The following is a 15,946-nucleotide window of genomic DNA, read 5'->3' on the forward strand; positions in this document are numbered from 1 at the left end:
TTGTATTGATTTCTAGAATTAGGAACGTACGAGTTTTGATTTGATTCTCGTTTTCATACCTAGAACCAAAAATCGATTCTAACCGAATTCAATGTTTTTATTAATTATGTTTTTTGGTGTTAATTCGATGAATGATTTTTATTAGACTTTCTTTTCTAAAGATGCAACTCATCTTTTGTAATGAACGAGGTTTATATTTTAAATTTTAGATTTGAATATTACTTTTTATGATAGAACTTTGTCCTAGAGTTGCTTTAATCATTCAAAATTTTTCATTGAAATCGAATTAAAGGGGTTAGTGTTGGCGGCGATGTCAGAGGTGGTGATTGATTTTCAGGGGTGGGGTGGGGTGGGGTGGGGTGGGGGTTTGTCAAATGGGCAATGCTACGTATATATAACAGTTTACATATGGTCTTACACTCCCCTCCCACACACAATAAAATATGCGTGGGCCCCTCTATGTGAAATGGGTGTAAGACTATGGTGTACAAATAGCATTATTCTTGTGAAAAAGATAACTCTTTTATTTTTTGAATAATACTACTCGTACATAAAGAGCTACATAATGATTTATATATACATAATATATAAAAAATAGAATTGATAAGCTTTTTTTATTTGGTTGAAGAATTTTTGACCCAATAATATCTTACCATATTATATATATGTAAACAATTATATACATGTAACAAAATCATTATATTTGGTCAAATTCTACAATTTTGGTCAATTAGCAATCAAATGAATTTCCATCCATTTGGACTATATGTACTAATTTTTGAAAGGTTTGAAATTATAGGTGGCACAGATGAAAGATTAGGATAAAGTCTACAAAAAACTTAAATACTTGAAACCGCCGTTGTAATTATTCTTTAATTTAAATTCAAGAATGAAGCTAGGTGTACACCCATTGAGTACACCTTGTTTGACACCCCATATGTGTCAAAAATTTGGCCATTGTTTGAAAAAATATTGATAAAATTAATGTCTAGAAATCTGCCAAATCACATGAGTGTCAACTTAAATGTACATGTAATACGATTCTAAATTCAAATAGGATAACATGGTATATTACTACTCTCTCCGTCCCATTTATATAGGTCGATTTTTTTTTCTTGTTCCAATTATATAGTCATGTTTATTTATTGAGAATGTTTTGTTTTGTTTTGCTTATTTACTAATATACCCTTATTTAATTTATCTAGTTATAACTAATTTTTCACACTTAACCTTGAAATTATACAAATATGAATAAGGGTAAACTAGAAATTTTGGACAAAAGTTTCTTTTTCAATGACATTAAATAAATTTTTTTAATCTGTGTGGAAAAAAAAATCAACTTATATAAATAGGACGAATGGAGTATATGTTTTGGAGACTTGAAATCACGCTCTGGAGAACATTTTAAGAATTTTGGTAAGATAACATAGTTACTAGTGTCTATTTTAGAGTTTTTAAATCACGTTATGCACATGTTGTTTACTTTGAAAATTTTGTCGGGATACTGTCCATTTTGGAGGTGGTGTATTTTCAATTTGAAATGGATAGCATGTTTGTTTCCAAATGTTTTGGGCGCCTTCAATCATGTTTTGGACATGTTTTATTGAATGTAGATCTCCTACTTACCGTGGATAGGGGTTATAAAGCTCACTTACTGATGTGACGTGCCACGTTAGCTTGTCAAACTTCTTTCTCCTGAAGAGTAAAAAAATACGACTTGTCACATCGTTGGTGGACAATTATTATCTTGTCAACTGTGAACAGGAAATTAGCTCTATATATTTTATTTGTTGACATATTTCTTTTAGGAAAGATAAGAAGGTATGATGATGTTGTTTGTGTGAATGTATACTGTTAAATTAATATATACCGATGAATGAATGAGTTGTTACCACCACAATAAATTAAGGGGCGATGATTTCATTTAAATATCTACCTTCCCAGCTCTATTCCATATGTGGAAAATGATGATGCCGTTACAAGTATATCAACTAAATCATATGTACAACATGTTACACAACACATTACAATCTTAAAAAACATAGTTAGACAAGCAAATAAAAAAGATCAACATTTAACACTAGCAACAATCACAAGTCACAATATATTCGTCCCTGATCAACAATGGCGAATCTAGGATATTGAGATAGCTAGAGCGATCATTGACGACCACAATATGTTTATTAATATTTAATTAAATAATATTAAAAAATTCAATCAATAGTTAATACACTAAAACGTACAAGTCATGTACATTTTAAAATATTATTCAATACGACCTAAACTAATAAGGCAAAAAAAAAATATTTTTCAATCATATTTATGACCAGTTTCAAGTTTTTTATGAACTTAAACGAAACAATTTATATGTAAAGCATGACTAGACAATAAAGACAAGCTCCGAATTTAAGCGAAGGTTATGCAAAATTTTGGAAATAATGATTTTTAGAACTAGAACTATTTTTTACCCCAAAAGAAAAAAATGTTTTTTGAACTTTTAAAAGATAAAGAGTAGCATTTAGATTGTCCAAATTTGAATTTTATAAAATAATTTTTGTTTATTTTTTAATACAATCAATAATAACTAAACAATCATATATTATTAGTTTTCGTTTTCGAAATAATTTCTTTAAAAATATTATTCAAATTATTACTCCATCATATGAGCTGCACTCCTTTTTGCTTAACATTTGTACATTTATTAATTAATATTTAGTTATTATTTATTGTGTCTAAAAATTAAAAGGAGAAATGTTGTTGAAGGGAATCAAACCTAGGTATCTCACATGAAAATCTTTTTTCCAAGCTAATCTAGCACGAGTTGCCGCACTAACTCACTGAGTGCTGAATTCGTCCCTGCTCATCAAATTACGTGCATCACGTGTTCAATAATCATCGTCCTTTTTTTCTAGGCATAGTTATAAAGCTACACTACCAAGTTAAAATGTGGATTATCCGTATTAAATGGATCTGGCATTTCCTTAATTCTTTATTGCACAATATACTCGGCATTTTTTTATTTTTTTTTTATCACAAATATGCCACAATCCCAATTGCAAAGAAAGAAAAAATGCACAAGTAACACCCACGTTACTATTTAAAGACAAACAAAATAAATTCACAAGTAATAACACATGAGTAACATATTATTCATGCAAAATAAAATCCTATTACGAAAGAAAACTAAGGTAACCCCCAACTAATCTTTAATAACATGCCAAACAGTATACTTCATGATATGAACACACTAGTAATACAATGTTTTTCTTTATAGACAAACAAAGCACGTAACAAAAACAATAAATTACTTTATATGTAGGAGTAACACATTATGTTACTCTTTCATTTTAAGGAATTACGTATTTTTTGACAAAATACGACTATATTTGAACATGAACAAACATCACAAATATCACGATTCAGTTCCATTATGAAAATTAAAGGTAAGCATAAATGCACATAAGTATATATATATATATATATACACATATATAGACCCACAACTTTTCAACTACATATTTCATTAACTTTTATCAAAATCTACTAAAAATCTGATTTTAATTCCCTTCACCAAATAGGTGCCAAGTAAATATAAACTTTCCATGCATAAAGTAATCAAAATTCTGAAGTTACACAATCCATAAGTATTTACATGGTCTAGTCCATTGCTTAAAAGTAGCCATATCCGTAGCTTATTTCTCCTTCATTTAAACCAAAATAAAGACTCACACATAAGCTAAAACTCAATATCAATACATACATGACACCCTTCCAACAATCCTTTTGCTATCTTCAAGACATTAACCATGGCGACCGAGCTCGACAATGGCACACTTATCGCGACTAACGCGATCATCCCCAATGCCACGCTTGGCCTCGTATTCATCAAATACGTTTGTAGCAACGCCACTGTGTCACAAACGTCCTCGTGATAACGCGTAAAAATCTTCTTCTCCCATTCCATCCAATCAGAAGAAGGCTTTTGGATAGATCTAGTGCTCTCTAACAACTTCATTTTCTTGATGTGCAGTCTTAGAACAGATATATTTTCATCAACAGGTGATGATTTTTCCTCGTTATCATCCTTTTTTGTGTTGAGAACTTTTGTAATGATCCCATGTCTTAGGTTGTAAGAGGGTTTCTTTAGAAATGGCCTATGAGGCAATCTAGGAGAACACAACAAACTTGCCTCCATTGTTGAAGAAAGTAAGTGATTATAATGAAAAAAAAACCCGGGCCAATACATATATAGATAGAGAGGGAGAGAGAGGTTAAACATGCAAATACTTAGACATAAAGTTGAGTGTTGAATTTGTTTCGTGGACTCAAAGATGTGTCCCAACACGTGGCAAACGTAATCATCTGCCACGTGGCTTTGCATTTGTGTAATGGGCTGTTAATGACGTTCTTCAAGAAGAATGGGTTTGAACGGGTGAAGTATAATTATGATCAACTTTTATTTGAAGTTGCTTTGAAGGAACTTTTGCCTAGGTACCAAGGGAAAAAAAAGGATAACCTAGTGGTGGAGCAAGGAATTTGCTTGAAGCCCGCTAATTGTTAAAACAAGAAGCAAATAATAATGGCATATTCATGTATTTTTTGGAGTTCTGAAATCGCCTACAAAGACATGTAAATAACATCCAAATTTAAAAAATGTTAGTGTGTTGTTTCTCAATTAGGATGTTTATAAGATATAATCAAGTATTCAATATGATTCCACGAGCTCTAGTGACAACATTGATGCTGGGAATATCGACTGCGTACTACAATAGTTGATAAGCCCTGATCTTGAAATTTGGTTTACTTTGAAATTTTTGGATCATTTAACTTTTTCGTTGGTTAAAATATTCCTACTTATGAGATTGGAATATCTCTCAAAGCAACAAAATGCAACTTAAATACAAATTTAAAGTGAGTATCAAGAGTTCTTCAACAAGGGTTTTCTAAATTTTGATTCACAACCACATGTACATAAGAAATGAATATACATTTTTATTGGAGTTTTTTTTCTTCGTAAATTTTGAGCAAATATTCACTTGTAGCATACCATATTTCAAAGGATTGGCATAATTTCTCTACCACTTATACATCAAAAACCTAGGTTCAACGGGGTGAATGTATTAAAAACGGACAAATTTTAGCAGATGGTGCTGCTACGGTTGGTGGATTGGAGAGTTAATAACACAAGTAAAAGGGAATATTGTCTTCCCATTCTTAAGAAAGATTATCCTACTGGCATGGAGAATCAGAAGTTAACACCCACCATCCCTAAAATGGCAATGGATTTGGGCACATGGAACGCGGAAATGGATGTCACAGTGGAACGGAAAGTCTCCAAACGACGTCATTCCACCTAAAGTGGTTGATCCCTTGAAGTAAGCCATTACGCTACCAGATATTATGCATTAATGTTATAATTATTTTTTTATTATTTCGAATACGAATTTGTCCAATTCCGCAAGCCATAGAGAAATATTTAGGAAATAGATAAAAGAAGTTTATAGTGAAACTATCTTTATTTTCATACATTCGACATTATCTTAGTTGGTTTCTATTTTGCACATTCGGAATATACAAGTGAAAGTAAAGGAGCAAAAAATTTATAACAATATGACTTTTGTAATTTATTAATAATAAGATAGGTATAGGTACATGCTTTACATTTTTCAGGATCAAAAGGCAATGGATATAAGAAAATTAGAAATCCCAAACTCAGTTTTGAGTGACAGAAAAAGAATCTTAACTGATTGATTACAACTCACAGAATATCTTGGAGACGTGGAATCTTCGATCCATTAGTCGTCATATGAAGAATGAGGGGCAGAAGTGCATCCAGGATCAAAGGGATCTTCAGACCCACAGCAATGCCAGTACTGAAAAACTTTGCCAGAGTCGGGGGTGTCCATAGTTCCTCCGGTGAATACACTCTCAAACTTTCTCTTCGTTTCTCCTGGAAAAGTGAAACGGAGGAAACAAAAACATCAAAATATCAGGTACAATATCCTTGCATAGTCAAACAAGAATGAATCATATGGAACAACCTATGTTATAATAAGGTATGTGGTGGATTCTTTCATTTTAACAATAAATTAGTAGATAATCACATCTGACAGATACAAAATCTGTATCATACTACTAGGATCCATTCAACATAGGGTCAACAGAGAAGAGTAAACCTTTTTATAATTTATTGATAAGAAGTTAAGAAGAAAAGAGGAAGATTTTAAATACTCCCTCTCACTTTGCAAACAATCATGCAAATTATTGGCCATGGACCAAGAACATGCAAGTTACGCTAGGCCTAAACATTTTAACTGGAAACGAACCTCCCGAATTGAAACCGAACCGAAATCAGAGGTTACAATCCAGCTCCCAAAAAATTAAATTAGGAACTGATAACTGATTGGGTTCAATTCAGTTCTTAGTTCTTGAACCAAAATCGTTGGTACCTTAATGGAACCGATTTTTTATATAATTTCTTATTTACAATTTATAAGCTGGGTAAAAAAAATAAAAATCAAAACCTAAGTGCGGTAGTAATTAGTCTAAAACTCTAGCCTCTAACATTAAAAATTGGCTCTTACCATTTTGCCTTTTGCTTACATCATATTGTTGCATTTCAGAGGTTATCACATGTTAATCTTTTCAATTTGGCTTTTTATTAATCAAAAGTTCTATCTAGGTTGTGGTATAAGTTGATGAATAAAAATTTTCATTCTTTGCAATTCAAGCTTTTTGCTTTCTTGCATTTTGTACAAACTTGAGTAAATTTTTTAATGTTTTTATAATGCATGACAATTAAACTTGATGTATTCGTAGCTTGGGTTGTGGTGTACCTTTTTGGTTATATTAAGTTCGTGGTTCTCTTTTAAAATTTAATTTTTCCTTTTTAATCAAATAGAGTGAGTTCAATATGTGGATTGCAGTTTCTTGATACGCTATAGTTATGTATCTAATTAGTACTTTTTATGTCAATTCGTTTTAAGAATAGAAGAATTTAAGCATTGTTTATAATGAGATTATAGGCTATAGCATGCCTACTTAAGGATCAAATAAGATTTATTAATAAAAAATATTTTTTTCTTGAGTTGTTTTAATTTATGTTGTTTTTAATTTTATCCTCTTTTCATGATTTTTAGTCTTCACGATTTTGTTTCTTGAAAATTTCTTGGCTGAATCTTTACACAAATACTGCCGAGCGGTAGCGTGTTACATATACGTACTAAAGGGCTTACATGAAAATATAAAAAAGGTAATGGGTATAACCGAAACCGACGGTTCGATTATGCATTTGGTTCCAATAATTACAAGGACCCAAATGATTCCATTTACGAAATACTCAAAATATAATGCGTGGTTTTAGGTATTGGAATACCCAGGCCAACCCACCCGCCCGATACCAAGCCTAAGTTACTCCCTCATAGCTTTTAACTCCCAATAGATTCTCTAAAGCCCAAAAAACTAGCTCCAAGGGTGTTACTTCTAGTTTTTCTGTAGAACTACTATTGTTTTCTTAACATTTCATGATGCTATTTCTTAATGAGGATGAAACGGTTGTTTTACACAAAACCAACAAATTCAGACCATATTAAAAGAAGGTAATTACATGGTTTTTAATATGTTTTCATGCTATACGGGATAGATTGCAGATTCCCAAACCAGAAAAGGGCAAAATAGTCGGCGTCTAGTACATTCACTTAAGAAGGGGAAGGGGGCATGGTTTTCATATATCATAAGTGATTATTGGCAAAGTTATCGAATTTCTTCTTCCAACTATACACGATTACAACTCAGAGTCTGTTGGTAACTTCAGAATCCTCAACGGTTAGAAGGCACAACTAACAGTACAAAAGAAATTTTCCAACTTATGTTTCATTGCAGATCCATATGCAACTTAACAAAATAATCTTCTCGAGATCTGATGCTTCTTTCGCCTAACTATACGTTAGTTCGTATCTGCTGATCAATGTAATCTTGCAAGCTATCTAATCAAGATTGCAGCATTGGAAAATCAAAATCCGTAAGTTTTCCAGGTCTTCTTCTCTGAAGCTCTTATATGAAGTCCAGAAAGCAGTTGAACTAATAAAAAGGTAAACGTTATGATTTCCTCACATTTCCACACTTCAATGACGGAGCAAAGGTACTAAGTGGATTTCTCATGGCCCTCCCAACAAATCACTATTATGCTATACTAATATGAGCATAAACATTACCATTATTTATGGTGATCAGGGAAAAATTGGCTTGATTCATTTTCCATGTGGGGAAGCATAAAGGAAAAGAGGTCCCTTACCTTGTGACCTCTATTTCCTTCACATAATCGATCCTTCTACAGAAATTAGCTCACACTCAGCAATAAGACTGGAACATGTGTTTTCTTCCCATATACTGGACCATTTACAGGGATCAGGAACAAGGACCAAAACAAATATTCATTTCTTGTTGCAAACATTCACTTTAGCATACCATATATCAGTGGATTCGTATAATTTTTCTGCAGGATATACATATCCATAATGATGGTGTTTTTTCTAAAATCAAATTTGTTGTTGAGCATCTTGAACCAGCCACTACTTAGGAGATATTCTTAGAAAAGATAATTAATTCCTAATGAAATGGAAGTAACAATAGCTTGGTTGGAAGCCATAGTCTATACTTGATGTCTGATGTGTATGGTATTTCGAAGTGATCTATTAATCTACTAACAAGTCATTATGGTAGTTCCATCACTTTATTGTGAAATGCCAAATTGGCACGTTCTGTCATAAATACCTCCATATTCTACTGAGTTAGTGATAGGAAAACTTCCTTTTCTACGTCACCTGATCATACTATACAAATTACAGAGTATTATTTTGCTTCCACACTCAACTTTATGATTAATCCACCCGCTGTTTAATTCTTCAAAGCTAGATCACGAGATTGCTACCAATATCAGGGCATCAAAGGAACTCCATGCGATAGACATGAAACTAACAAATAAACAGAAAAGGGAAAACTACAAATAATGTTAACATCATACATAGGTCAGAATATATTCCGCTGTGTTTCATTTGAGAGTTATGCAGACAAAGACTGGAAATTTTTTGACCTTTCATTTTTTTGCCCCTTTAAAAAAGTTCCTTATTTCAAAACAAACTTATTTACTTATAATTAAACTTGGAAGCGAATTTTTTAGACTTAGACAAACATATATTTTGAACAAAACCAAAAATGACACTGAGTATAAGATGAATGAACACAAACTAAAAATGCATACCACCAAAATGAGCAGTGTGATAACGGCAAGCTCGGGGGTGATTGAGAACAGGATCGAACTGCGTCTTGCAATTCTTGCAAGTTCTGAGTATTGGGCCTTGGTTTTCTGAGCACTGAATTGATAAATTTGTTGCACGATTTTTCACCAGACTCGGGCTCGGTGGCAGACGGTACAAGGGATGATTTTGAAGACTTTTTCTTGGATTTTGATGACTGAGAGATAAATGTGCAATATATATTAATGAATTCAAATGTGTTCCAACTGACATTTTGCTGGCTAAAAAGAAAATAGGGATTTCTTCCAGAGAATTGGGGAAAATTTTTGGGATGGACCAACTTTAAACACCACGCAGTGAAAGGGAAAATATTCACTTTTACCTTTAACCCTTGGGGCAATTTCGTCCCATTTCTTTTTGTGATGCCATGCGTGGTGTCAATCCCTCAGGCTCAAGTGGGAGGATTCAGTTTCAATAAAATATAATTTATTTGAAATGAATCTTTTCCTATGTAGGAGTGATAGATAAAATATTGCATTATGTACAAATAATATACGATACCACTATTTCAATTCATACTTTTTATATTTACATTCACTTTTACAAATAAAATTTTATTATATTTTAAATTCTATGTAAATTTACTTAAATACACATAAATAAGATTCAATAAAAATACATAAGTCTATATTCATTCACTTATTTCTATTTTCATTAAAGGGTAATTATATTACTAATACAAATTTTACTAAGTACACCACAATTTTCTTATTTACTAAAATATCCAAAATTACATAATTAGAATTTTAATATACTTGTTAATTAAATAAATTATTATTACATTACAAATGTAAAACCTAATTTCCTTCTTCATTTTTTCTGAACATTTCATTGTTCATAGTTTTTTCTGCAATTTTTTCCTTCCTTCATGGTGGCAAGATAATTTTTTTCTCATTGTAAATGAATTCATTTTTTCAATTTATTTGTCAAATTTGAAAATTAGGGATCTTATTTTTTGTTGAGTCAAACAAATTTATTATAATTTTAAAACAAGCATGTAAAATGATGAATGTACATTTCAACTTTCGTGGATTTTTGTGTATAAGATCTGTCAGTTTCCTCGTATTTTTTGTATATGCTGGTATATGAATTTCTCTCCATCTATAACACACCAAAACCATAAAAAAATGGAGAAAAAGAGAGAGGATGATGGGAAGTCAAACATGGAATCTTCCTGAAAATGGTCTGAATTTAATTTAAAGAATCCAACATAATGTTACAATTAAAATCCCGTTAAAAGCAATTAATAAGGCTATTGTGGTGAAAAAATTTTGTGACAAAAGATAATATTTTCCACCTATAATGCACCTGGTACAAAATCTCTATGACGAAAAGATACTGCAAATTATTATTTTAGAATTAGTGAAAATGTTTAAAGGATGAAAAGTAATATTGGGATGATAAGTACACCACATTTTTTTTTTCATTTTTAATTTTTATTGGATTAGGAGTATAATTGTAAATTTGTTGTGGTGTATTTATTGAAAATATATTTTAATTATGGTGTGATTATAATGTGGCGTAAGAAATAAATTTTCTGGTCGTAATATAATTACCCTTCATTAAATTATCCTAAATCTTTTAACGTATTTTTACAATTTGTGTTTAACTAAAACCCTAATGAATCAGAGAAAATTACATGAATATGTTTGAAACATTCTAATACTTAGAACTTCAATAGACAAAGACTTTAGTAAACAATGGAAGAGACGCCGTTTGAGCAGATAAATACGGACAGAGCAATATATGAAGAGGAATTTAAAAAAGTAAGGATTACCTTTTTATCATATTTTGTTATTTGATTTTTGTTTGAATTTGGACGTTTTAATTTTCTTCTCTTGATTTTACCTGTTATTCCTAAGTCTAACTGGTAAGGGCCTTTGGTCATTAAGCAATCCATGGCGTGAAAACTCTTACTTGATTGTCGTCTAGCTTGTCTTATTCTTTCCCCCTTTTCAACTATGCTGGAGAGCTAATAGTGCCTATATCGAAAGTAATGTTCTATTTTCTAAATTATTAATCACCCCATTTCTTCAAAATAAGAAAAGAACAGAAAATAGTTTTCTCTTTATCTAGTTTTAATTCTTTGCTGTACAGAATCCTAAGTTTTGGCACACGCATTGCTCTTTTTTAGAAGCATAATGTCCTTAAATGACTTTATATTGATTACCCCTATCGAGGGGCTGCAGTGGAATTTCTTATAGATATGGTACAAAAATAAATGTTTGCTAAGTTGTTGAACAAGAAAGACAGTAAGATAAACGTTGAAAGTACATAATTATATGGGTTTGTTGCCTACTAAGGGATTGTTTTTCAACAACTTCTAACCTTCAAGCCCTAAAACCGAGCTTGTTTTTCTTTTAATGCCACGTTTGGTAAAGAGAATTGGATAACAATGGACAAGACCTGTCTTGGGTGTGCTTGGCATACTCAATGTCTCAGCTCTCTTTTTATGTTCAGAAGACCCTTCTTTATATATATATATATATATATGTTTCTCTACAAGTACTTAGAAAAGTTCCAATTCATCTACTTTTTTGCAATTATTTTTTTTTTATTTTGCTCTCAATTGTAGTGGTTTCTTCACAAGTATTTAGAAAAGTTCCAATTCATCTGCTATTTCACATACTTACCTGATGTTTTAATTGTTATCTTATTTACTTTTGAATTTATGCCAATGATATTATTTGACTCAATACTTTTAATGTAGGATGCACCAACACATAACTATGATGTCCATAATGAATTATTTGTTGATTATACGAATATATTTACGACAAACGTGGTACGTAATGATTTTATTTTTAGTATGATCATATATCTTTACTCTCTTAAAAGAGAGGCTTTCTTTACTATTCATTCATGTCACACTGATTTTCACACTTGCTCGATTTACATATCTGGTTTTGCTACAGTTGGTTGGTCCCCAAAATGAGCCACGTTTTCTTTTTGAGACCGCATAGTCTGCGTCTTCTTGCTTTTGTATTGTCTCACATCCACCTCCTCTCATGAGGAATAATTAATATAGTTGATTTTTTTGACTTATTGAAGTGTAGTTGATTTTGTTGACTTCTTGAAATCTGAAAATGTGCATTCCCGAGGTATATAGCAAAGTTATTAGATGATTGTCCTTTTTCCCACATAATTGAGATATCAAAAGTAACATTATACCCTCTATTTAATAAACAATTTGGCACAATTACCCTTCACTTTCTAACTACACACTAATTTCCATACCTATATTAATGTTAAGGGTGATATGGGAATTAAAAAATATAGTTGTCCAAACATTAATGAATGGCACCCACATTTGAAGTAAAATGTCGTGTGCTGTTTATTTTTTCTTCTTACCACATAAATTTCACACAATACTCTTCTATCAATTCAATCCTTCTCTTTCTAAATTCTAGCCATTGTTTTGCAGAACGAATTCTCCTCAAAATCTTGTTTTCTCTGAAAAAAAAAGGTCGTCCTTCTACCATTATTCGCTTTTGCCTTTAGCCTAATTCGTATTTTCTCGTCATCAATAGTGGAGAAGAAAATTCTAGAAGTTGCAACAATTATTTTGGGTATGTTCTTCTTATAATTTTTCTTTTTTGTGTATTTCTTTTTTTATTTTCTTACTATTTATTTAAGATACTTAGTTTTCCTTTGTTTGTAGATGAAAATCTAGCTGGGTTCGTCTTTCTTTAGCTCCATATAAGGTATGTTCTCGTTTCTGTAGATGCATGAAAATATATCTACGTTTACATATTCGTAGTTCATGAGGTTGAAGGTCATGAATTTTCGCCGTTTCGAAGCTGGTGAGGAATCAACTATCATCATTCATAGTCAACTTCGACAATTTCAAATCACTATTTCACTCCATTTTTCATTCACTGTAGAAGAAAATGAAATTGCACTGGACCAAAAAAAAATGTTAATAGATGGTGAAAATTATATAGATGTGTACATACACATTTACATACATACATGTTTTCGTGTGTGAGGAGAGGGGATTACTTTTCTTCGTATAGAATATATTTTATTTAATTAGTATATAATAATAAAATAGTATCTGCCTTTACTATAAGAGAGGAGATTGTCCAAGTTATTGTTTATGTTTGGCAAAATTTCACACGTCACCAGTTTCTTCCTTTAGTATGTAGACTCGAGATATTTTTTTCTTATTCTTATCTAATATGAAAATTATTTAAGTTGAAAACGCCTAACTTTGTATGAACTTTAAAAATTCTTTAAAATATATGTGTTGGGGACATGTAGATTTATATTAAGTAGGTTGATTGGGTGGAAGCAAAACCACTAAATTTATAGATGAAAAATATTTTCTTTTTAGAAGTCTTTATTTTCTTACTCTTTGGTAGTAGTATAGCAAAAACTTTTACAACATTACAATAATATTTATGTTTTTTTTTTAAAAACTATTAATTTTACAAGAATCATATAAAAATGTTAATCTTTTATTCCTGCTTTTACATCATATAAGTCTTATTAAAATTTTATTTCATCAATAGTTCAGTCAACACTGTTTATATTTATTGCTATTGCTTTGAAGTAAACAATTTTTTTATTAAACTTCAGCTTTATGCATGTTTTTAATGTTGTGAGAGTATGGTTCACTTGTGTCTATCGAATATTTTTCCTATTGTGGAAACTTAGTAGTATTATTAATTTTTTAATTATTTCATTCACTAAAACGAAAATTCTTTGCTTTCGTTAAACTAGAGGTGAAGATCTTTTCCCCTTGGATTCTTCGAATATTGATAGTACTTCTCAAAATGCAACTGAATCGTATACTGCTTTTATTCGCCAACAACAAAACCAAAGACAGGCGAATAGGAGGAATCAAATTCAAAGTCCAGGCGTTGATCGTCGTAAAAGAATAAATAATTCCACTTGCATCCTAATTTTCAGGCTTCTACTTCAAATCAAGCACGTACTAATATTGTTCATTCTCTACGAGGGATTTCTAACCTATTAAACATACCTACTAATACATATGTATTACCGACATGGAACTATTGTGAACATTGTGGTGCGCGAAAATTTTACAGAGAAACTAAAGGGTTCTGTTGCTCTGATGGAAAAGTTAAACTTTATATGCCTGATTCACCAATTGAATTGTATAATTTATTTACTTCTAAAGAACCTGAATGCATGGAGTTTAAGAAAATTTCACGTGGATATAATAATCATTTTACATTCACTTCATTTGGTGTAAAGTGCGATACAGACCTTTTTAGAGCATATAAAGGTATTTACACATTCAGAATTCAGGGACAAGTATATCATTATGTAAATCAACTTCTGCCGGAAAATAATCAGCCTTCTTATATGCAATTATATTTTTATGATACGAATAACGAAGTTGAAAATCGTATGAAAATTTTAGAAAATTTTGTTGAATCTACTTTGATCATTTTGATTGAAATCTTGAAAGTAAATCCTTATAGTAGATTCTTTAGGTCTTTAAGTAATATGACCAATTTGCACGACCATCGAATACAAATAAGATGTGATCCTGGACTTGATCAAAGAGTCTTCAATACTCCTTCAGCATCTCAAGTAGCCGCTGTATGGGTTGAGGATGATGACAATGCAAATATTCGTGTTCGTGATATTATTATATATGGTCATTTTGGTGATTCACATAAGGTTCACTATTATTATGGTTGTCATGATCCTTTGCAATACCCTTTACTTTTCCCATTTAGAGAACCTGGTTGACATGAAGGTATTCAGAGATACAAAAAAACATATTTTGAAACTCAGAATTTACCCGATTGCGTAGCTTTTCCTAGCACAGTAAATTTTGCAACTGAAATTATTGCAAAAGAGGCTCAAGGTTTGCTATTAAACTTTTTTATATGTTTACTAATTCATATAAATTAAATGTTCCAAATGGGTGTAAGATGCATTTTTTTTTTATCCTTATGCAGTATTCAATGGAATGAGGAAACGATCACAGGTTTCTTGCCGCGAGTACTATTCTTACAAGTTACAAATTAGGTCTTCTAGTAAGTCTGTGTTGCTTCATACTGGTAGACTTTTTCAACAATATGTTGTAGATATGTATGTTAAAATTGAAACTGCCAGATTAGACTATTTTCGTAGCAATCAGAAACAAATTCGTGTTGAACTTTATCAAGGTATTGTGGATAGTGTTCAAAATGGGGAAACAAGATGGTTAAAAATTGGAAAGAAGATTGTTCTACCACAAACTTTCACATGTGGGCCTAGAGATATGCTTAAAAGATATTTAGATGCAATGGCTGTCGTCCAACGTCATGGAAAACCAGATATATTTCTAATTATAACATGGAATCCAAATTAGCCAGAAATTATGCAAGAACTCAAACACAATGACGAAGTTCAAAATCGACCAGATTTAATTGCACGTATATTTAGAGCAAAATTGAAAGAGTTAAAGAACGATTTATACAAAGAAAATATTTTTGGTTCAGTTGTTGCTCATATATACATGATTGAATTTCAAAAAAAAGGGCTCTCTCATGCCCATTTATTGTTGATTTTCAATTCTGCACATAAAATTTGTTGTGCTGAACAAGTTAATATGATAGTGTCATGTGAAATTCCCGATAAGAATAAATACTTGCATTTTCATTCTGTAA

General features: G+C 31.2%; 2 protein-coding genes and 1 long non-coding RNA gene across 3 annotated transcripts; 1 reads left to right on the top strand and 2 right to left on the bottom strand.

The window, feature by feature from the left end:
- Positions 1 to 3,736: 3,736 nt before the first annotated feature.
- On the bottom strand, positions 3,737 to 4,195 carry LOC111382764. The gene has a single exon (XM_023006801.1). The coding sequence runs from the start codon at positions 4,193 to 4,195 to the stop codon at positions 3,737 to 3,739; it is 459 nt and encodes a 152-aa protein (XP_022862569.1).
- Positions 4,196 to 5,603: 1,408 nt separating this feature from the next.
- Positions 5,604 to 9,626, bottom strand: LOC111382817. Its single transcript, XM_023006858.1, has 2 exons — positions 9,260 to 9,626; positions 5,604 to 5,950 (listed from the first exon to the last, which is right to left on the bottom strand). The coding sequence occupies exons 1-2, from the start codon at positions 9,525 to 9,527 to the stop codon at positions 5,796 to 5,798; spliced, it is 423 nt and encodes a 140-aa protein (XP_022862626.1). The 5' UTR covers positions 9,528 to 9,626; the 3' UTR covers positions 5,604 to 5,795.
- Positions 9,627 to 12,713: 3,087 nt separating this feature from the next.
- On the top strand, positions 12,714 to 15,582 carry LOC111382835. The gene is made up of 3 exons (XR_002700621.1): positions 12,714 to 12,883; positions 12,976 to 13,018; positions 15,254 to 15,582. It is a non-coding gene; the product is annotated as an uncharacterized LOC111382835 (long non-coding RNA).
- Positions 15,583 to 15,946: the final 364 nt, after the last annotated feature.

The sequence above is a fragment of the Olea europaea genome, unplaced genomic scaffold, assembly GCF_002742605.1.
Source record: "Olea europaea var. sylvestris unplaced genomic scaffold, O_europaea_v1 scaffold256, whole genome shotgun sequence".
Taxonomy (NCBI): domain Eukaryota; kingdom Viridiplantae; phylum Streptophyta; class Magnoliopsida; order Lamiales; family Oleaceae; genus Olea; species Olea europaea.

Coding starts and splice junctions, on each gene's coding strand:
- LOC111382764 (XM_023006801.1), bottom strand. CDS start 4,195: ATGGAGGCAAGTTTGTTGTGTTCTCCTAGATTGCCTCATAGGCCATTT.
- LOC111382817 (XM_023006858.1), bottom strand. CDS start 9,527: ATGTCAGTTGGAACACATTTGAATTCATTAATATATATTGCACATTTA. Junction 5,951..9,259: donor TCACACTGCTCATTTTGGTG/GTATGCATTTTT, acceptor TCACTTTTCCAG/GAGAAACGAAGAGAAAGTTT.